Genomic DNA, 22,977 nt, shown 5'->3' on the forward strand with positions numbered 1-22,977 from the left:
TTCCTGTTTGAAATCCCACCAGTGTGGTAAGGTTAGATACTGAGGACCTTGAGGAAGTGATAAATCTTAAAGTAGACACCCGTACAAAAGGGCTTAGCACCCTCTGGGAGGAGACCACAAAGAATCTGATCTTGGATTTATCAGCCTTGGTAACTCTGAGAAAGGAGTAAAAGTCTACTAGTCCGTGTTGTTCTGTTACAGGATTCCAGGCAGACAGAGACGGGGTGAGAATGTCTGCTTGACTTCCTCACAGAGTAGAGGAGGATTAAAGGAGAGAAGAGCCACAAAATGACTCAAAGAACTTCAAAGGCTCTGGTTCTAGAGAGCCAGATCCAAGCAGGAAAGTGTGTGTCATAGGGGTCCTGAGCTGTGGTCAGAAAGCACAGACCTACCAAGAGCTGTAAACATTCTTTTCTTTTACATGTTTTTGGGGGAGTGAAATGTCTTTCTTCTGTGAGAAGGGATCAGCATCTCCTGGGGTGTCTTTTCTCAAGCTGATCCCCACCAGAGTGAAAGGACAGTAGGAAACCCTGGCTCATTCCAGCCTGGCTTCTGATGGGGAATGTTGGAACAAAGGATGGATGCAGCAAAAGGTGACCATGGCTTTGGGTTCATTGTATTCAGCTGTGTGAGGGCTTGTCCATGCCCTTCAGGCTTGTAAACAGTCAAGGAATGCATAGTTGAACTCTAATGTGATCATCATGCTTCCTTGGAGAGACTGCTCCTGAACAACCTCTGACCTCATGACCAACTCTAATAAAGCTTTCGGTTACATAAGCTCTCTGAGCATTACTAGGGCAGATGATGTTCCAAGCATATGTACTCACCTCCCTGATTGCTGTTGCTGTCTGTGACGACCAAGAGCTCATTCTATCTCTCCTAAGTCCAATAACCTTTCTAATATCTAGTTACGTGCCCCCCCAATAGCCCAAGTTAGAATATTCTCATATAAAGAATTAAAGATCCATTGGGGAAACAAGGTAGCAGGTGACTTTATGAAAGCCCCCCACCCAGCTTCCTGTCTTTCTTTTTTCCCAGCTGTTTATTAGATGAGCCACTAAAGACAGCACACTAAGTAAATACTGTATCAGTGGTAATCCGCACTTCTTAAATTAGTCATAATAGATACTGTGCAATTAATTTCCGTTTACCATCCCCTTTATGTCCAGATCTTTTCAGCATCTTCTTCCCACACAGCTTCAACAAGATGCTTATAAATGAGGTTTGTTTTGTGGTGGACAATAGACATGCTGGCTGGCATTTTTCTGTATCGTTTTTGTATCTTCATTGCCTGTCTGATTTGAGGCTTTGAGATGGCGCTTGTAATTCTGAGCTCCTATTGTGACCCTAGACATATGTGATAGCAACTTGGATGCTTGAAATAGCAAACACCGTGGACTTGTTGATTTAACTGACCAGCTGTTTCTCAAAACCAAATACACCCAGCTCCCTGTCTATGTCTGCAAGACAGTTGTGCCAAGTGCATACCTTCTGTCCAGCCAAACTCATTCCTTGGAATCTCAGTCTGAATCTAGGAACATGCATCAGGGCTTGTAGTTTCCTTTTATGCAACTGACCAAAAAGACAACAACAACAAAAAACAAAAACAAAAACAAACCCAAAAAACCTTAGATCAAACTACAGTAAAATATCAAAAATAAATAAAGTTACTTCTAAACCAATTCTGTCTCCTTTTCGTTTTTTTTCTTTCAAATTGTAGGAAATTTTCTTCTCCCTGGAGGTTAGACTTGCTTTTAATAAATATTGGAAATAAACATCTTGCTGAGAGATAATATGACTAGGAATCTATCTACTCCTCCATGTCAGTCTTGTACAGGCGAGAAGTGGATGGGACTATCACATGCCATTTAATGCAAGTGGGCCTAATCCTACCTGGGCTAGCAAAGACAACACTTTTAGCCAAAGCTTTCTGAGGATTAATGGAGCTGGAATATAACATGAATATCAAAGAGTCCTATTAATAAAATCAAACCTGAGGCCAGTTATTGGGGTGAACGCTGGAAGATCAGAGAAGCAGAACAAGCCACATCTACCTCACCTCGCCAGTTCCTCAGCTGGTCTTTTTTTCTCAGACTGAAAGCTTCTGTGTCCTCATCCCAATGGCTCTCAGCTGAACTGCTGCTCCAAAGCTTAAAAGCTTAACCAACCAAATGCTTAACTAGCCAAATGCTTCTAGTTTCTGGTCTTCACGCCTTATATAATCTTTCTCTTTCTGCCCCCCACTCCCTGGGATTAAAGGCATGTGCTACAACTGCCTATCCTCATGTTTAATATAGTGGCTGTCCTATTCTCTGACCCCATATAAGTTTATTTTGGGTAACACATAATATTTTGGGGAACACAATACCACCACACTGGAACAAGGATAAACCAGAAATACCCAACTTTGGGCTTTTGATAGATGTTTGATATGAGCAGAGAATTTCAGAATAAGCATGGTCATTTGTAAAAACTCACAGGAGCCCACTCATCTACAACTAGTTGGAGCACAAAGAGGGCATGCTGGAAAATAGCCAAGACTGACTTGGGAAGGGTCTGGTATGTCACTGGGATTTTCATAACAGATAGATGGTATTGGAGCCTTTTGGAGAGAATTGTAGCTAGAGTTTTCCTGCCTGGCCCACAGTCAGGTCAAATCTCTCTCACCTGCCAGACCCATAGACACTCAGACCCAACTGAGAAAACACACAGAAACTTATATATGCTTATAAACTGCATGGTCGTGGCAGGCTTCTTGCTATCTAGTTCTTATATCTTAAATTAATCCATTTATGTTAGTCTATAAGTTGCCACATGGCTGGTGGCTAGCATAGATTAATAGAAATGGGCTAAATATAAGAGTAAGAGCTAGACAATGGTAGGCCTGAGCTAACTGCCAAGCAGTTTAAATAATGTAATTGTCTGTGTGTTTATTTTATAAGTGGGGGTTGGAGAGACGGTCTCTAACTACAGAGAACGGCACAGTCAGAGCTGGACTTGCATGGGGTAGGCAGGGAAGTTTGGAAGGCTAGAAGTCAAAGTGGAAGTACCTGGGTCCAGGAGAGAGACCAGAAGCATCACTCTCTGAATAGTGAGGTACTGGAACTGTATACATGGGGGCTCTCTTTTCCACATTTTTCTCAGGTCACAACTACCCTGCACTGTGAGCAGTATGTGTTCATGACATTGGCTGGTAGTAAGCAAGAAAGCATAGCACAATATTGTTTACAGTGGAGACAGAGTTTGTGTGTGTGTGTGTGTGTGTGTGTGTGTGTGTGTGTGTGTGTATAATTTCATAAAATAAAATGAAATAGTCATTGATCTCACTGCACAGGGATAACCACACTTAACATGGGCATGTTTTTCATTAAGTCATTTATACAGATACACTGACATGAAGTGTAATTTTAACAAAACTGAGATTCTGTTTCATATATGACCAGTTTGCTTTTCGTGCACATTTTAAACATGGTTATTTTCCATGTGCCATGAAACTGAATTCATGTTAAAAGCCATGTAATATTCCATTAAGTGGATTTAGTATACTTTATTTAATCATACTCCTATCAAATATTTGGGTCATTTCCAATTCTATATCATTATAAATAACATGAGATGGACATACAGGTGCATAAACCTTTTATTGGGCCTCTGATGATTTTCTTGGACAGAATCCTAGAACATAATTTTCAAGGTCAAAGAGAAGAATATTTATGAGACAAGTTCCATACTGGGTAATCAGGACAACTTATGCTAGAATCATCACTGCCCACCTGCACAGTTCACTCTCAACATTTGTTGTGGTCAATAATATACTCTTTGATGGTAATTTTAATGGTTGTCTCTCTGTAGTCATTTCCCCTCATCTGAGGGGATAGTGTTGCAATCCACCACCACCCCCGCCCACACACATAGTGGAAGCCTGATAGTAGCAAAGCCTATATACTATTTGTTTTATATTTGTGAGTATATTTTAAATCAGTTTTAATGCTTGCATACAAACTATACAAACTAGTGGGTCATGGCATGTTTATATGCATATCTCATTATTTTTATCCTTATATACCCACATACATTTATTCTTATGATAAAGTTCAGTTTATAAATTAATCACAGTAGGAAACTGTTAATAACCAATGATACAATATTGCAACAACATAGTGTCTGCTTTCAGGCTGTGATTAAGTAAAATAGTGATGAGATAAGCAAAAGTATCAAAATGTCTAGGCAGCTGATCTGAGCTGTGATTACCATCTGACTAATGAGTGTGTGGAGATATGCATATGTAGGAATACACTTATGTGTGTATAGATATATAGATATACATATATACATATACAACACACACACGCATGCACACACACACACACACACACACACATTGGCAGTGTGGATACTTTGGACAAAGATGGCTCATGTGTTGGCTAAAATGGAGTCAGACAACATGAGATTTCACCATACTGTTCAGAATGGTGTGCTGTTTTATTTCTGGAATTTTCCATCCAAGTTTTTGGATTGCCACTGAGTACAGACAACTGAAACCATGGAAAGTACAACTGAGGAAAAGGAAATACTGAGGATTGATAGATTCACATTTTTAAGATTTTTAGCTGCTTTTGATGTAATTGAACACCATCTTGCCAGGTGCTTTATTTTTCTTTAGGTGCTAGAATGCCCCATTCTTTAAGTTCTCTCCTTAGAAATCCCCTCCTTAACCACTTTTTGTGACTCACAAGCTCGTTGCTCTATAAGCAGTGGTCCATAACTCCCTTTTCTATTTGGACTCATCTCTGCTTGCTGCCATGGTGACTGGAGATACTACTGCTCAGTCCTATTCAGATACAGCTGCCATGGTGACTGCAGATGCACACTGCTCAGTCCTGTTCAGATGCAGATACCCTAAGGTCATTTCTGCAGGCCAGCCTACTCTCCTGAAGATGATCCTTGTGTGTCCTCTAACACCCCATTCGAATGTGAATTAGACATATCAAACCAACTCCATCCTATCAAAGTCCTAAATCTAGTCCTCTCATGCTTTTCTATCCCAAGAGTGTTAATTCCATCTCTTTTTTCTCTTTCCTTTTTCTTCAAGTTCAAAAATCCACCAATCTGGACTGTTTCCAATACTTTATTATTATAAGTAAAACTAAGATGTGTGTAGAGGTTCAGAACCTTTTGGTGTGTCATGTTCCTTTCTTGGACACCAGATATATTGGCTGAAATCAGACTGTTTGGAGTTTTTCATTTATCATGTACCCCACATTTCATCATTGTGTACTCTATCATGGTTCAGAGCCCCTTTCCATTCCCTCTGGCTTTTTCACTCATTCCCTGGTATTCCCCACCATCTGCAGCTCTCTGTTCAACATGGCACCCAGAGTGAAGGGATTAAAATACACATGCTTTTTAAAAAGTAGGTATTATATTGATTTATTTTATGTGTGTTTGTGTGCTAAGGGGACACTTGCCTTGGTGTGCAGGTAGAGGCCGGTGGTAACTTTCAGCTCTCAGCTCTCTCGTTTGACTTTGGGTTCTGAGGAGTGAACTCAAGTCCTTAGGATCATGTAGCAAGTACTTGGAGCTACTGAGTTATCTCTTCTTTTTTTTTTTCTTGACTTGCTTTAGTGATTGGTGTGCTGTTAAGTGATTCTTATGTTAAATCCTGTAGGACAAGTAGAGAGTGAAAATTAGGCTTAATACACTTACACCATGTTGGGGTAGAAATTGGGGTGTTGTAATCTTGGCAAATAAAACATGTACAGTGGTAACAGATAGAGCATATGTGTAGGCATAAGTATATGTTGATGTCCTGTCTTTAAAATTTATTTCTGATTTGTATAGCTTAGTCATAATAAACACACGTATCAACAACTCTCAACACAGTTCCTCAACAGTGGCACTACTAACATTCAATGACTGATATTTTGTGTTGGATAATCTTTAAGTGTTCTGTGCATTGTCACATGGTTAGTAGTATCCCCAATTTCTACTAGCCAGATGTCAGAAACCTCTCAGCTCAGCTGTGGCAAATGAAATACCTGCACACACTGCTTTTTTTTTTTTTATCTCTGTATGGAGAATTACCATTGAAGGCTGAACAAGAAAAGAGTCAGAGAAGGAGAGTATCTGCATAGAATCTTCTTGTGTGGATGTTTATCCTCAGCAACTTATCAGTTACATTAGTGTGCTTGGGGTCAGTTATGCTACCATCTCTCTTACACACTTTGCAAGTCTATATTGATATTACTGCTTTTCCTTATTGATCACTAATGCACTCAGTGTCTACCATTAAGAGTCAGTTGCATAGTAAATTGTAGCATCCTTCTTTTTCTATTCAGAGAGCAGTTTGCTTATGTCTGCTCTGAGACTCTTCTTAGAACATTGAACAGAGTTCGTTTCCTGGATTTGGGGAACATCAGGGCAGAATGGGAGACAAAAATGTTTAGCTTTCACCTTTTCCCATTGGTGTATAAAAGGGAAAATGACTAGATAATTGAATGTCAGCATTCATCAGTGCTATTGTTAGACTCAGCCAGGAACTTGATTCCTGTCTTCCACCTGCATCATTTACAATTTGGAAAGCACACTTAGTATAACCAGAAAGTTTCCTGTGTCCTGGAGCCATGTGGTCCCAAATAAACACATAGAGGCTTATTATTAATTACAAACTGTTTGGCCTATGGCTCATGCTTACTGCTAGCCAGATCTGACATCTTAAATTAACCCATTTCTACTCATCTATATTTTGGCTCGTGGCCGTAGCATTACTGGTCTGCTGGCATCTTGTTGTTAGGCAGCTGGAGGGTGTCTGCCCTGACTCCGCCCTTATAAGTTTCTCTGCTTGGATTTCCAGCCTGACTCTTACCCTGCATTACCATAGGCCAAAGCAGCTTTATTATTAACTAATGGGAGCAACATATATTCGCAGCATACAGAAAGACTGTCTCACAGCACACTTAGGGCCATTGCTATTCAACTTTTTCCACATTTTCCTGTAAAAGGCATTATAAACAAGACATGAAAGATATTGTAGCATTTGTGAGTTGGTGAGTTCCAAAGCTTGACTGTCACTCACCTGAAGCCCAGGCAATTCATTTACAATGGATGGTCTAATCCCTAGAGACTGAATGCCTAAGCCTGCTACCCATAAGACATTGGTAGGTTTCAAGCCACCATGGGCTGAACCCCCCACAGAGGTGAGATGAGAGTGGCCCTTCAAAGCAACAGTTTTATTGAGCAAATTGACAACTGGCTGGTCTCCATTCATAGCAGAAGCAATGTTGCCATTTGCTTTTGCTAATAGTGTATGTACAGTTATTAGCAAGCATGCAAAGTGTGTATAAATTAATGTCAAATACAATATGTGCTGTTTTTTCCCCTGGTTCTTCTATATTTTTTAGTTATCACACACACACACACACACACACACACACACACACACACACACCAGAGATAAAGAGAGCTTTACCTTCCTAACAAAAGTCTGACTATCACCCATACAGCACTGCAGTTAATATATACACAGTAATGCTCTGCAGATCTCTAGAATTTTCTGTCTTATAGCACTAGAACTTTTACACATTGGAAGGCAACACCCCTGTTCCTCTCCCTCTTCCCCCTTTACTTGTATTGGCACAGAGCTGTTGCCTCGGATTACTTCAATCACATCTAGTCTCCTCTTTCTGCCTTCTGGTCTTAGTGGTACAGTTATCACAGTTTACACAGTTTATTTAAATATAAAGATGCTGTGTATTTAGTGGCTATATGCCTTGCAGCATGCTAGGCTCCTTTATGCTTATCTCATTTAATCCTGCAATTAACACTCTGATTATTAATATCTCATCCTCCTGGAGATGAGAAAGATGGAAAAATTGAGTAGCTTCCTCATGTTTTCATGTGTGGTAACAAACCAAACATTTGCATTCAAGACATCTGCACTTAGAATCTATCCCATCAATAATTCACCAACCTACCTCTGCCCATTCTCCAACATCCATTGTACATATGCTTTTGTTTTTGTTTTTAGACAGGGTTTCATGTGGCCCAGGCTGGCCTCAATCACTCTGTAATTGAGAATGACCTTGAACTCCTGATCCTCCAGCCTCTATAGTCTAAGTGGTGGATTATAGGAATGAACCACTATGCCCAGCTCCCCAGTGCAGATTTTATGTAGGAACAAGATGGATAACAACTTAAAGCAGAAGGAAGCAAAAGCAATGCAAGACACAACAACGCTCTCCACTGAGACCCCTGTCCCTATCACATCATCAAAATCATGCAAACACAGAGTGCACAAACATCTCAACATCCCTCACCACAGCTTGTACACCTGCACCCTCACAATTACACATCAAAGGGCAAAGAAGCTCCTTTGCTTCTGCAGAGACAATCTCTCTTACCTTTCCCAAGAGTCTCATGGCTGGTCCGTAAATGCCTAGTCTACAGATTATTTAATTAGGATGCTGTTACAAATTCCTCTGAGGAATGATGCACACTTTCAGTTTATCAGGACCATTTCCACTTCTTGTACCTCCTTCATTATGTCACTTAATGCTTTGACCCCATAGAACTATGGATGGAAATCCTTACTTAACAATAAAACTTGTGTGGCATAAAATTATTTTCTCTATATATTTGGCATAATAATGTATAAGGCACAGTTTATCATGAGGCTTAATTTGGGATACAGCATTTTCTGTCTTATGTTAATATTATGTTCTCATTTTTTTTCAGCTCCAACATATAATATTGCACTTTTTTCTTGACTCTTTTTAATTGAGTTCTTGCCCTCCAGGTCAGAGGTAGAAAGTGAATTCTAGAAGTAATGAGTTTCTTAAAGCTGTGTTTATTTCATCAGTGAATTTCTTAGACATGTTTTAAGAAATCACTGATGATGCTGTGTGTTTGTTCTGTGTAGCTGGCAGGATTACAATAGATCAGGGAGTAATGAAGAAATTTCTTTCCTTCTGAACCTTAGTTTCTTTATGTGTAAAAGACAAATAACCATACTGACACCATGGGATTTATATGGGGTTTGGATAAAATATCAGGTGAAATTCCTAGCACCAGTTAAAAATGTAGGTTTGTATTTCCCCTTCCTTTTATTCTCAGAAAACAGGATCGAGCTATGAAAGAGACATAGCTACTGATATCCAAGTATATAAAAGGTTTTCTGAAGAGAATGTCAGAGGAAGGTTGCAATAAAAATGTGCTCTTGCAAACAGAAGCTCCATATAACCACCACACATTGTCAATACACATTTTACATTAATTTTTATAGCTAGATACTCTACCACTGAGCTATACCTCCTAAATTCATTTCTATATGTATACACATATGTGTATTCAGGATCTGTGCATGTGTTAGTGTTGGTGTGTACACTTCTGTGTGTATATAGTATGGGTATGTGTGCAAGCATGAACATACACAGAAAGAGACAAAGAGAGGAAGAAAATTTATTATACAAGGTATGTGATGGCAAACTTTATACAGAATATTGTAACTCATGGGGTATAAAATAAAGTCCATTCAGGATGGTGGCCTTATCTTCTAATTAAAATCATAGGCATGGAGCTTTTTATTCCTGCATAAAATAAGCAGTTTAATTTTTCTGAACCAAGGAAAATAATTTCCTTGCATACTTCATGGACAGCCCATTGGTTAGATATACTATGATATGATGAGGCTAGTTACGAAGTCATCATTATTACTCAGTTATCTATGCTCTCCAACTCTGCAAGCACTGCAGATATCTCCTCTAATGTCTTCTTAAGACAGCTCAGTGCCTTTGCCAGGGTCCCTTCTCTCTTTAGAGTTCCAGGAGGAAGAGACTGTTGTGTGACTACTAGTCCATACAAGAGCTTTGCCCTGGATTTTCAGACACCAATGAAAAAGTTATTAAACTCTATTCATTAAAAAAAAACAAACTTGTGATAACTAAGGCTGACTTACTGCAATTGTGTCAAAACAAATGTTTGAGAAAAAACAAGCTTATTTTGGAAGCTGGGAAGGCACAAGAGAAAAAGAATTGTGAATCTCAGCAGTTAAAAGGTCCCAAACCGTGGCTGATGTATAAAATTAAAACACAAATATAATAAATAAACAAAGAAAGAAAATAAAATAAAAAATATCATGCTAGTTAATAGTTTTATTTTACAAAATATAGACAAGGGTTGTTTTTGTCTGTTTGTTTTCAGTTTATTTTGTATTTCAGTCCACATGGTTTATACCACTTGGTAACATTAGCCTGAAAATTGGTTGGCAGTACCCCCCAAATTGTTAGACTTTTTGCAGGGAATAGATAGACTTGCTCATTCAGTCTTTTTGTAAACAATAACAACTCTTAGAAGTTTTTGGCTGAGTCATTTTTCTTACTAATAATAATCACAATAATCAGAGAGAAAATAGATTTGATGTTGGGATTCAACAGGAAGTCAATCCACAAGGCAGGGTAAGAGGTATGTCTCACTAGTAAGAAGACCATGTAAAAGCCTGGCCTGACCGCACATGCCTGATAACTGCAGTGTTGGGAAAGGGGACACAGGAGGATTCTGGAAGTTCACTGGCCAGTTAGTCTATCCAAAATAGTGAGATTTTAATGAGCAACATTGTTTCAAGACATAGGGTGGAAAACAATATAAGGGACACTAAATGTCTGTCCTCTGTATACAAGTGACTGGGCATACCCTCCAAGTATACATCACACACACACACACACACACACACACACACGCACATGCATGCACGCAAGCACACACACATGCATGCACATATGCCCCCAGCAAAAGACAAGACTGAATTTAGAAGGTGAATGAGAAAATGAAGCCAAGGATCAGTGTTGGCACACTGCTTCTTATGGATGGCTGTGGAAATACTGACTAAGCTGAGAGTGTCGGGGCCCCAGGTACCACTATGGGGTGTTTTATATTCTAGGTATTTCTGGAATATTAAAGCAGAAAACTGTGGATAGCAGAGTTTACAGTCCGGAAAGTGAAATCAAGTCGGGGATGAATGATGATCATTTGGAAACTTAATGCACGAGTGTCCTAAAAAGATGGGTCCTGAAAACAAAAGGAAAGACACAGAGAGTGAAAGCAGTCAGTGAGTAAGAGAGAGAGTCAGATGAAAGGCTGATGAGTCAAGCAAAGTCCAATGTCCAAAAGATAAGAAGGAAAAGCAGGTGAGCGTGGTGTTCCAAAAAGAGATTGCTTGAGGAAGGATAGAGAAAGTTACCAATGTTAAAGAGTGTCACTGTCTGTCCAGTGGGCTTAGGCATTAGAAAGGCAATCGTTTCTTAGTGGAGTAAATGCCATTCAAGCACTATGTGCAGGAGATGAACTACACTGGACAGAATGCTACATGTAGTCCTTGCAATGCTTTGTCATATTTCTGGTTGTGAGCCTAGTTTTTAAAGGCTGAGCCATCTTTGCGTAAGTTGAGTTAGCTAGAACAGTGCTAGAGAGTTTACCCTGGTATTGAGGATAAGGAAGAGCTGGTACACTCACCAACCAAGCAACCACCCAGACCCAGAACCAGGGCTACAAGTTTGCTCTTCCCAACATCCAGCAGATCTCTGAGCTGCTGGAGCACATGAAGAGGCCAGTCCAGCAAACCCAAAGTTGCAGGATCTCCAGGACACAGGACAACAACAGGATATCCAAGAAGAGTTCAAGTGAGGTCCTAGTATGGATAGTATGGCAAAAACCAGAGGCCTTGAACCAGACCAACGATTCATTGTAATAATCACTTGCAAGTACTATATATGACCTGTAGGGTATATTGTGTGACTTACTATGTCACACTATACCTTCCATGATGAGATTTTTCTTTTCTTTTTTCTTTTTCTTTTAAATGTTATTTTAACATGGAGGAGGGAGGGTTTACAAGGGCAGAGGGTGGATGTGAAGGGGCAGGGAGCTGAGTGGGATCAAGATGCATGGTGTGAAATCCACAAGAATCAATAAAAAGTTAAAATAGAAAGCAAAAAACAAAAACAAACCAAAAAGGAGCCTAACATATACCATGAGTTTAAAGACACTTTGGGTAGCATCGACTCAAGTTAATATTGAAAAAACCAAGACGTCCATAGTTTTAAGTGCTTTCCCATGCCACATTACATATAAAACTGTTGAGATGCAAACTTGCCCTTTCTGATGATGCCAAAGCCTTTGGATCATCTCGTTTCTGTCTACTTGGTTTGGGTGTCAACTCTAGTGCAGTAATATTTTCCAAAGGACCTCTGTGGCTTTGTGCTTTGGGAAATTTCTCTAACAATGGTATCATTGACACACTTTTTAAATCATAGTTCAGAATGAGCAGAACAAAATGTAAGATCTTAGGAGGGGAGTGTCTTTCCCATGTCTAAAGAAACACATTGAAAGTGAGTTAAAATTGAGGATGGAGGACCATCTTATGCATTCATCACTTCCAAGATAGTAATAGTATGAAATGAAACCTCCTTTTGTATGTACAACTAGACTCTCACACTTTTTTCAGCTCAGTAAATCTGGGGAAAATAGAGCAGTGTGTATTATTTATGTTCATCCCACCCTACTAATTCTATCTTTATTTTCTCCTCTATGTTTTCATTAGATCATGCTTCTTAGTGATCCTGAAATGGAGAGCAGTATATTAATCAGCTCAGATGAAGGGGCAACTTACCAGAAGTATCGGCTCACATTCTACATCCAGAGTCTGCTCTTCCATCCCAAGCAGGAGGACTGGGTGCTGGCCTACAGCTTGGATCAAAAGGTGAACAAGCACTGCTTATGTTTATAAGTTGTCCCCCAGTTCCTTCTTTGTGAAAAGCACTTGTTTGCTCAGCTCAGATTTTGGAGAGAATTGGTAACATTTCATTATTTCAATCATGTTGGTTTTTGTCTTCAGCAATGAACTTTACTTTCTTACCCTTCAGTATCAAAATATATATAGGGGCAGGTGTGTGTCTGTGTTCATACATATGTATATATACTGTATTGGCAATATTTATTTTTCATTTCATAGTCTTATAATGACTTTCTCTAACATTTAATCATTGTACTTTCTTTTCTAACCCCCTGTGAGGTCGGTATGAGCGAAGTCATTCTTGTGGTTAGATGGTGACAAGTGTAAACAAACGTGCAGAAAGCTAACATTCTTGTCCATACTCTTCCATCTTGTAGCTGAGGGAGCTGGAGGTTGAATGGCCATTGTCAGGTTCTGTAGCAGGGTGCACTCCATCATACTCTGCTGTCCTGATTTGGTGAAATTTTAGTATACCTTTGCTTTGTAGGAATGTAAGGGAAGCTTCAAAAAAGTCTCTGTTATTTTCTGAAAATAAGTTAGAAGTGTTTGTGACCCCCAGAGACCTTCTCTTTAAATTCTAAAGTCCATGTGTTCTGCTGCATACTTGAAAATTTCTCCTAAATACTTCAGAAATTTCATCATATCTTAAAAAGAATTCTTGATCTTTACCCATATCGCTAGCTCTCATCTGGTATCTCTAATTTAGATGCAACATAAGCATTAGTAATTTCTCTTTCCTAATCCATCATGTTGGATCTACTATTTTGCCTTATTGCTGAATATCTGCTAGGTGGATCTGTAGTTGAATGAATGTTTAAATGCTGCAGAAAGGAACCTATTATGTTTGTTCAATGTGTATTTCATAATAGAGACTAGATTATTCTTCATTATATTTCCTGTCACCCCCCAGAACATTAGTACATATGCCAGCTATTATACAATAATATTATGGGATAAGTCAGTCAAAGGGAAAAGATACTTGTAAGAACTATCTTGCTTAGAGATAGTCACAGAATAGCCCTGCTGAAATAGTTTATTCTCTCTGTTCTCTAAGGACCTAAAACAGTTGCTCTTCAGTATCTATTTTAAATATGTGATTGTGAATGTATGTGTGATGTCAGCACCTTTAAACAATAATTTCAACATAACCTTTATATCTCTCCTTAGCAACTTATGGTGGGTACCAGGTGCGTAATGCAATTCCCTAAGGATGGCCACATGACATTTGCAGAGCAAAAGCCATTGCAAATATGTTTCTTTCATGGCATGAAGTGGATGTTGTATGAAAGACTTAGCCAAATGTCAGACAGTCCGTGAGTTTAGATGCTTAGTGTAGCCAGAAAATTTGAAGCTATATTGAAAGAAAAATAAATTACTTGAATGTTGTTAAATGGTTGGATGGTAATTCATTCAGATGAAGCCCAAAGCACTTAAAAGTATATTTTAACAGAGGCAAGCTAGGCTAGAGGCAACAGACTTCTCATACCAAGAGGTCGATAAAGCAAATGCAATATGTCTTGTGTTGTCCCAAGTGTCCTTTTCCTCCATTTCTACAGCACCAGGAATTTCAGGGGCATTGCTTGTGGAATATGCTTGTGGATGCAATACCTTCAGGATCTTCTCAGACTTGATGACTGTTTTTTTTTTTTTTTCACTTAGAATAAATATTTGTAACATGGCAGTGGGTGTTGATGGATTTTCCTAATCACACTGCACATTTCCAGATATATTATTCCTTAGGTACTTTTTCTTGTTGACATGTTCTGCTAAAAGTGGCTGACTATTCTTCAGACCTATGGCTTCTAACACGTACATGGCCATTCTTCCTTTGAATAAATGGCATGAAGGGGGACATGAAGCCCCTGACAATATTTGCTGGGGTGGCATAAAACTCCTCTCCTTGGCTATTCAGAATGCAGGGCAATTTTTTTCTTTATTTTGGGCAGCAATTTAGTGGTATAGAGTCTAGAAGAGTGATGCTATGCAGTAGCAAATAAAGATACCAGTGTAGCTGGGATTGATATACAAATGTGTTATTTCAGACTAGAGCTCTCTCTCTGATGTGCATGCATGGAGGCAGCTGTTTTCTTCTAGAGAGAATGAAAAGTGCTGGCATTAAGGTAACTGCAGCATCAAAGGGAGATGTTTGTGGTGAGGAGTGAATCGATGTTTCCATTATTGCGCCTTTGATGAAATGCACCAGCAATTTCTTTAGAATCAGTAAGGCTATCTCCTTACGTTGTATGTATTACAAAAGATCTAATTGAATGATATTTTTAAAGGGATGATATCCAATTGCTTTACTTTTCAAACTGATACTCCAAAGCTGCAGAAGACCTGCCAGTGGATCTAATTTGGGAAAAAGGCACTGATGGAAAAATCATGAGGGCTTCACCTCTTCCTTCAAAATCCTTTCTGCTTCCAGAGGAGCATGGCTGGGGCTTTTGACCAACTCCTTCCCATCTTACATGCTGGGCTTTCCACTTCTTCCTAATTCTTTTGCCAGCTCCTGCTGTGGCCTCCCTACAGACTCTCTTACCATCTTGCATTTGGAAATAAAAGGCCTCAGTACTTAGGAAACACTCAGGATTCATTCTTGCAATAGGAATCTTTGCCGGCATTTGATAACAAGCTTTGAGGCTGAAGAATCAAAGGAAGTAGCAATTTGTAGTTGTCCAAATGGAAATGATAGGAGCAAAGCTACTCCCCTCTCCTCTTGCAAGAAGGCTTCCTTTTCATGGGTTGTTGTGTTGTCCTGTAAGGGATAGGCTTCCCTTTCTACCAGCCTATTTCCCCATTTATAGTGAAAACAGTTTATATTGTGTCCTTTTGTAATTAGCTGGAAGATCCAGTAATCTTACTAAAATGGAATTTTTTAAAGAGTTTAATGATGAGTTTTGAAGACAGGGGGCTTGTAGAAGTTGCTGCTGTCCTCATTTCATAGAAAACTGAGTGTCTAAATATACCTTAGGTTGACAAGGGGCTCAGTGTAGTTCCGTAAAAAGTGGGTACATGCTTTGTATTCACAGATGCATAACTCTCTCGCATGGGGGCTCACTCATTGTGGGGGAGAGTTAAAAATAGTCATTTTTCTACATGAGGATCAGGATACCAAAGCCTCTGTGACTGCTTATCTTTGTAGCAAGATGAAATTAACAAATGCAACTTGCTTTGGAGTTCAGATATGAAGAATCCAAAGAGATTTCAGATTCTATTGTTTTCAGGCACTTTGGGACTATACTCATCTAGAATTGCTGACCATTTCAATGTGAAAAGCTCTTTCTTAAACACTAACCAAGGTAACAAAAATGAACTGCTATAGTATTTAGGAGCTGGCTTGAAGCTAAGGATCACTCTGTTTTGACCTCTGTCTGTCTCTGTCTCTGTCTGTCTCTGTCTCTCTCTGTAGTGTGTGTGTGTGTGTGTGTGTGTGTGTGTGTGTGTGTGTGTGTGTGTGTGTGTGTGTGTGTGTGTACACCAAGACCAGAGAGATTGCCTCGTCAGTTGCTCTTCACTTTATTTTTAAGACAAGATCTCTTCCCTGAACCTGGAGTACACCATTTCTGCTAGACTGACTGGTCAATGAACTCTGAGGCTCCTCCTGTTTCTACACCCCCACCTACCCATAGCTAAGTTTACAAATGACCTGTGGCCAGAGCCAGCTTTCATGTTAGCCACACTGAGCTTTTACTTGAAGCTGAGTACTGCACTCAGATCATCATCCAGACACAAGAAGCACTTTACCCACTGAGGCACACCCCTAGTCCCTGCTAATATGATACTTTCTGAGATAAATCATATTAATTAATTAATGTTACTGGGGTCAATACAAGGCTTTCAAGTATGCATGACCAGCATCTACCAACTGAGTTATATCCAAACACCCTGATTTTAATTTTAATTGATCAATAATCCACTAATAACTACAGTACAGTATGAATCTCAATATGTATACATCTAGTCTATTGATTAAATCAAGGCAATTAGCATATCTATCACTTTCAGAGCTAGTATTTCTTTGTAGTGAATGACAGGTTTTCTGAATCTCCTCTTATCAGCCGAATAGTAGCTGATGGATTGAGGGATTGAGGCGCTGCTGTTTGAAAGGCTGATGCAGCTTTCGGCACAATGACGCTATGAAATATAAGTTCAGGTGCAGAGCAGTTGCATGTCCTGTGCAGGCTGTGCCAATTGGACGATACCTGTGGTTGCTATGCCAGGTCAGGAGCAGGTCCTGGCGAATTAGATGATAGCTGTGTTGTGCAGTGCCTAAAAATTCAAAATGAAATGGAATGTTGTGCTGCTGGAATGCTGGATACAAATGAAGCTGTGCCTTTCATTTATATTCTCGCTCTAAACCCTCAGATTAAAATGTAATTGTATTCAGATCCTTCGGGATTAGCAGGTGATGATAACTTCCTCAGTAGCCATTGGCAGGAACAGGCTTTTTGTGTCTTTGCATCTGGTAGGGATAAAGCTGTTGAGGATTAACTGGGGATGGCCGTGGTTTTGAAGCTTGTCATCCATGGAATAGAAATAGACCAGGAGACATTTTTTATTTAAAGGAAAAACTTGGCATTTTCATTAGGTTTTTTCCTATTCTCATCTCATTTTTCATTTAAGAGGAAGGAAATACCCATTGCTCTAGTCACCTGTAACAGGTGCCACTGTTTGTACAGCATTTTCATCAGTGCAGTGGGGGGGGGGGTTGTGGGACAGTCACCTCGTGAGGGAAAGACACAGTTCAAGATACCCTGTGGGAGTCAAAGGTTTTCATCAATCTACCTGAGCTGAATTCTGACTGGTTAAACTGGTTTAATGTAATCTATTCTGTATGGTAGTACAGGAAGGACCCTCATTTAGTAACAACCTCTGGTTGTTAATGCTCATAAGAACGTAATTAACTCAGAACAGCCTTCACTACAATTACAGGTCCAGTGGCCTGGGGCCTGTCATTTTATATCAACTCCCAGATTTACTAGCCAACTCCTCTTCCTACAGGTTTACATGTCTTCGCACTTGCTTTTCTGTCGCTGTGAGGAGCACATGGCCGAAAGAGCTTGAGAAGCAGAGGGCTAATTTCATCTTACTCGTGTAGTGAATCATAGAGGAAACCCAAGACAGAAACCCAAGACAGGAACTTGAGACATAAACAGCAGAATGTTGCTTTCTGGCTTGTTGCCTCTGGCTTGCTCAGTTACCTTCCTTATAAAGGCCAGGCCCACCTGCTTGGAAATGACCCTGCCCACAGTGGGGTTGTCCTTCTTACATCAATTAGCAATTAAGACAATATCTCACTGATATTCAATAGACCAAGCCAATGGAAGAAAACTGAGGTTTCCTCTTCCCAGGTGTGTCTAGGCTAAGTCAAGTTGACAATATAACATAACCAGCACACCATTTAAGGAATCTGTCCTGTTTCTTTCTTTTTTTTTTAATTAAGAAATTTTTTATTCGTGTTACATACCAACCACAGATCCCCCTCTCTTCCCTCCTCCAGCCCCCCCAAAACCCACCCCACATTCCTTCTTCCAACAAATAATGGCCTCCCATACAGAGTTAGCAGAGCCTGGTACATTCAGTAGAGGCAGGTCCAAGCCTCTCCTCCTGCATCAAGGCTGTGCAAGGTGTCCCACCATAGGCAGTGGGCTCCAAAAAGCCAGCTCATGCACCAGAGATGGATCATGATCCTAGTGCCAGGAGGCTCCTTAAGCAGATCAAGCAACACAACTGTCTCGCTTATGCAGAGGGCCTAGTCCATGAAATTTGCAGGCAAATGGATGGAACTAGAAAATATCATCCTGAGTGAGGTCACGCAGACTCAGAAGGACAAACATGGTATGTACTTACTCATAAGTGGGTACTAAATGTAAACCTGTCCTATTTCTTAAGGAAAAAGTGTTTGATAAAATAATGAAAGACAACAAATAACTCAGCATTGTGTGCCACTATTCCTGTGGAGATATGAACAAGTGGCTACTTATTGCAGAAAAAGAACCAATGACAGATCAAAGTCACAATACTGCCACAGTTTACTTGGCGAATCAATGAACTCACTGTGGTTACTTGCATAAGTATGGGTGAGGGGTTTGTTACAACATGGACAACCTTGAGGCAACTGTATCACTGAAAAGCCCACCCTAACATAGGTGTTAACTCACAGAATCTTTAACCCTTCATTTGCTGCATGACTTACATACAGTTCAATAGGTCAGAGTCTCTTCTAGGCAACAGGTCGGGTCTGAATCCCCTCAGCAGTCTTTACTGCTTATATAACTTTGGGATTAAGGTGCCCTATTCATCTAGTCAGTTTCAGGAACTTCCTTAGATTTAGGAGTTGTTTACTTCCTGAGTTTTCTGAAGCTTCCCACCAGAAAGTAATGTTTCAACTCAGAGGAGATTGCTACGAAGTACTCAGATAGGTAATAATGCCTTTCTCCCAAGGTAGAAACTTAATCATAGTGGATTTATAATCTTGAGAGGTGACTAGAACTACAGGTACACCAGGAAGTGCAACTCTTTAGCCTTCTGTGTATTCTTCTGCCTGCTTCCTCATAGAAAGTCCCTGTCTGTATGTATTTGTGCACATGTTGTTACCCTAACTCAACCTTGTTACCTAAACCCTCACCCTAGATTTCTAGCTTTCCAGTTGGAATCATGGATTCTGCTCATCCTTCTCTGTCTTTAACTTTGTCCTCCTGCCAAGCAATATCTCTTATTCACCCTCTTCTTTCTGCCTACATTTGAACCACTCACTCTGGTATGACAGTACCTGGCTTTTAAAAGGAAGATTATTAATGGAAGGTTTTCAAGTGAATAATCATTTACAGGCAGAGAAATGTATGTTGAGCCTACCAAATAAGCAGTATACCCATGAGTCCAGATCCCTGTTCAAGAAACACCATTGAAATCTCACAACTCCACGTGTGCCTTTTTTCCTCACTGTCTTATGCCCTCTGCAGGGGCCACTATCAGATCAGTTTCTAATGTATCACACAGATGGCTTTCATCTGGTTACATTTATGATGGAACAGATGAAAGACACATTCCTCAAAAGAAAGTTTAGAAAGATGCAAGGAAGGGAAGTGATAGAGAAGAAGAAATGCTTTAAGGAGAAATATTTTATATCAACAAATATTGAGAATTAGACTACATTTATTGATATTGAGCTGGCCTAGCAAATATAGAGAATTCTTAAGGAAATGTCCAAAAATGTCCATTTGAAATGAATAAGCTTCATTTTTAAAGATACATTGTGCACCAGTGCTGGCACAGTTGTGGTGATACTCTTACCCTGAAATAACATCTATTGGCATGCAAATTACTATGCTTCCTGGAAATTATCTTGGTAAACCTACCCTGAGGCAAACACATATTCATAATTTGATACAATGAAACAATGCCATGAAGTTTTAGGGTTAACAACACTTATCAAAACTATTTATAATTGACAAAATGGGTAGAAACACAGTGAATGCTCCACACGAAGAAACTTTAAATTATAGTGAATGCACTTGATGGCCTAATATACAACTACTAACTGAATGACAGTAGCCATGTGGTATTGTGGATATACACTTATGCCTAATGTATATGCATATATATGTATGTATGTTATATTATATCAAATACATAAGTATGTAATAGTACATGGTAAAAAAGTACTTTTTGATTATGAGTATGCAACAAATAAGACAGAAGGAAAAGGAAGGAAAGAGAAGGGAGGAAGGAAGACAGAACAAAACAGAAAGGGATGGGAGAGGGATGGCAGGAGTAAAGAAGGGAAGGAGGACTTCAGACTTTAAAACTGTAAGAATAGGGCTGGCTTCCAGTTCTCTTCTCCTATGAAGATTAGTTCAGATTCATCTCTCGAAATTAAATTCTAGTTGTCAGGCATGGAGGCTAGTGACTTCACCTATTTAGAAGTCAATTCCAGCATAGATTGGTGGGATGCTCCCCCCATCCCACTACTTACCGAGGAGCATTTGGTAGTTGATGCTGCCGAGGAAGAAGGGAGGGAATCATCCTTCTCTGATTTAAGGGTGTGGCCACTGGTAAGTTTCCTATAATACCCCATGCTCATGCACATCTGAACACCTCTAATTGACCTTAGTGGACTGTTTTAAAAAAAAATATTGTGAGGTTGCAAGGAGGATATGGAGAGAGTTGGAGGGAAGTCTGTGTGTTTGTGCGTGTGTGCGTGTGTGTGTGTGTGTGTGTGTGTGTGTGTGTGTGTGTGTGATGTGTGTGTTGGCGACATTTCAGTGCAAACATATCTGTATCTCAAAGAATTAAAAAAAAGTAATAAAAAATTAAATTAAAATGGAAAGAAATATTCCCAAATATAAATGGGGTTTATTAGTAATGGAGTTATTTGCCAAATTTTCTTTGATTCCATTAGATTGCCTTTATAATTAAAAATGCCTGAAAGGTGATCTTCAGATAGAGTTTGTTCATGCCAAATATAAGGCAGTGCTCATAGAAAGAGCTTCAGGTGTGAATAGGGTTGATTTAGGTGAAACCAGCTGAAATAGTTCTTTAAATCCACTCACCAAAGGCACTATGTGGTAGAAGAAAAGTTTCCTGACTTCAGAAGGTACAGTGCCTGAAGTCTGCCTCCCCTTTAGCTTTGCTTTTCCACTGTGATCCCTTCAGAACTATGAAGCTATAGAAAGGGTTTTTTTCTTCCAAGAAAAACTGTGTTCTTGTTGGATATAAGCTAAATCTATATTATTTACAACTCAGACACAAATGTAGGCTTGATTATTTAGAAGGCACCCACTATAGAGAGATGCTAAGGAAGAGATTTAGTCTGATAGTGTTTTGGAAAAATATTCCAGCTGTATCCCAGAATTTAATCAGTATTTGCTTATTTGATTTGACAGCTATAATGGAAGCAAATACTGTTGCAGCCAAGGAGTGGAGACACATCCATTGTACTGAGCCTCATTCCTCATAACTCTTACATGTTCTGTGTTACATTACCAGCAGCCAGACATCTGAATGTTCGCTGGAAATGGAGATTTATATCCCAAGTTACCTTCTCTTTATTGAGCACTGGCTTTTTATCTACATGATTTCACCAAGATCTCCTATGTATCTGCAAGGTGGAAGTGATGATTTCTAGATTACAGATATTTGTAAGGCTCTCGAAGGTCACACCATCTTATTCAAGGGCACAGAGCCAAGCCTCCTCTCTGCTTTCTCTCTGGGTCTGACTGTGGTGTGTCCAACCTCATTTCTTTCTCCCTGGTAGCCTAACAGTCTTGTAGTGGCCTTGGCTCAGATGTCCAGCATGGACCAGTTTACACAAGACCCCAGTTACAATGAATTCTGCAATCATGGTGCAACAAGCAACAAAATTAGTTCTGCTACAGCTAAGCCTTCATTGAAATCAAAAGTTCTTCTGGTTTATTTCTCAGTTGTTGGCACTAGTTGGAAAAGCATCTGTTAAACCACTTCCCAGTTACAAGACATGGGGTTGAGTTCTTCCTAGAGAGGAAAAGTCAACAAGGTAGTTGGTAGTTGATGAAATCAAGGTAGTTGGTAGTTGATAAAACAGGAGTGGGGTGTCCACTTAGATCTGCTTTCATTGATTTGTTCAAAACTTCAGGTTAATATATAGATTAGGGTAAATTATTTGCCATTTAAAGAGATAATGCTATGATCTGAAGGTTTTAAAGGAAGCTTATGGAGACAACATCTTTAATATGGTAATGAAGATGGAAGTTGAAATCATTTAACTTCATTTACAAATCATGAATATGTATTATGCTCTAAATGAGAAGAAGGACTAAAACAGATATAGTGTTTGTTCAATTTGCTAAAGAGAAGACAATTTGTCAAGATTTTTCCCCCAAATTCAAGCAATATGCAAATGTAGGAAAATCAGACCCCCATGTTAATTCCCTGGCATGATGAATATTTTTATAATTCTAATTAGTACCAGTCATTTAGTCTAGCAATTTCCCCCAATCTATCCAATTTGAAATTAAAATAGATGCCTTGATTACCAAACTCATTAGAAAAGAAGCACCCTTTTCACTAACCAGCTCATTTAAGATTCACAAACTGAATGAAGTGTGGAACACTAGTGTTGTCAATTGGCATGAGTGAAGTGAGTCTTAATTGGAAGCATTGTGAAGTATTTGCATTGCTGCATGTTTCACTGCAGTATAATATATCATTCATTA

The 22,977-nt window shown here is 39.4% G+C and overlaps 1 protein-coding gene across 1 annotated transcript in view; it reads left to right on the forward strand.

Annotated features, from left to right (window-relative positions):
* Sorcs3 (sortilin related VPS10 domain containing receptor 3) overlaps positions 1-22,977 on the forward strand; it is a 624,861-nt gene that overhangs the window by 318,618 nt on the left and 283,266 nt on the right. The window contains 1 exon segment of the mRNA XM_036172085.1: positions 12,593-12,751. Within this exon segment, the coding sequence (XP_036027978.1) occupies positions 12,593-12,751 (159 nt within the window).

Source organism: Onychomys torridus, chromosome 1 (assembly GCF_903995425.1).
Source record: "Onychomys torridus chromosome 1, mOncTor1.1, whole genome shotgun sequence".
Taxonomy (NCBI): domain Eukaryota; kingdom Metazoa; phylum Chordata; class Mammalia; order Rodentia; family Cricetidae; genus Onychomys; species Onychomys torridus.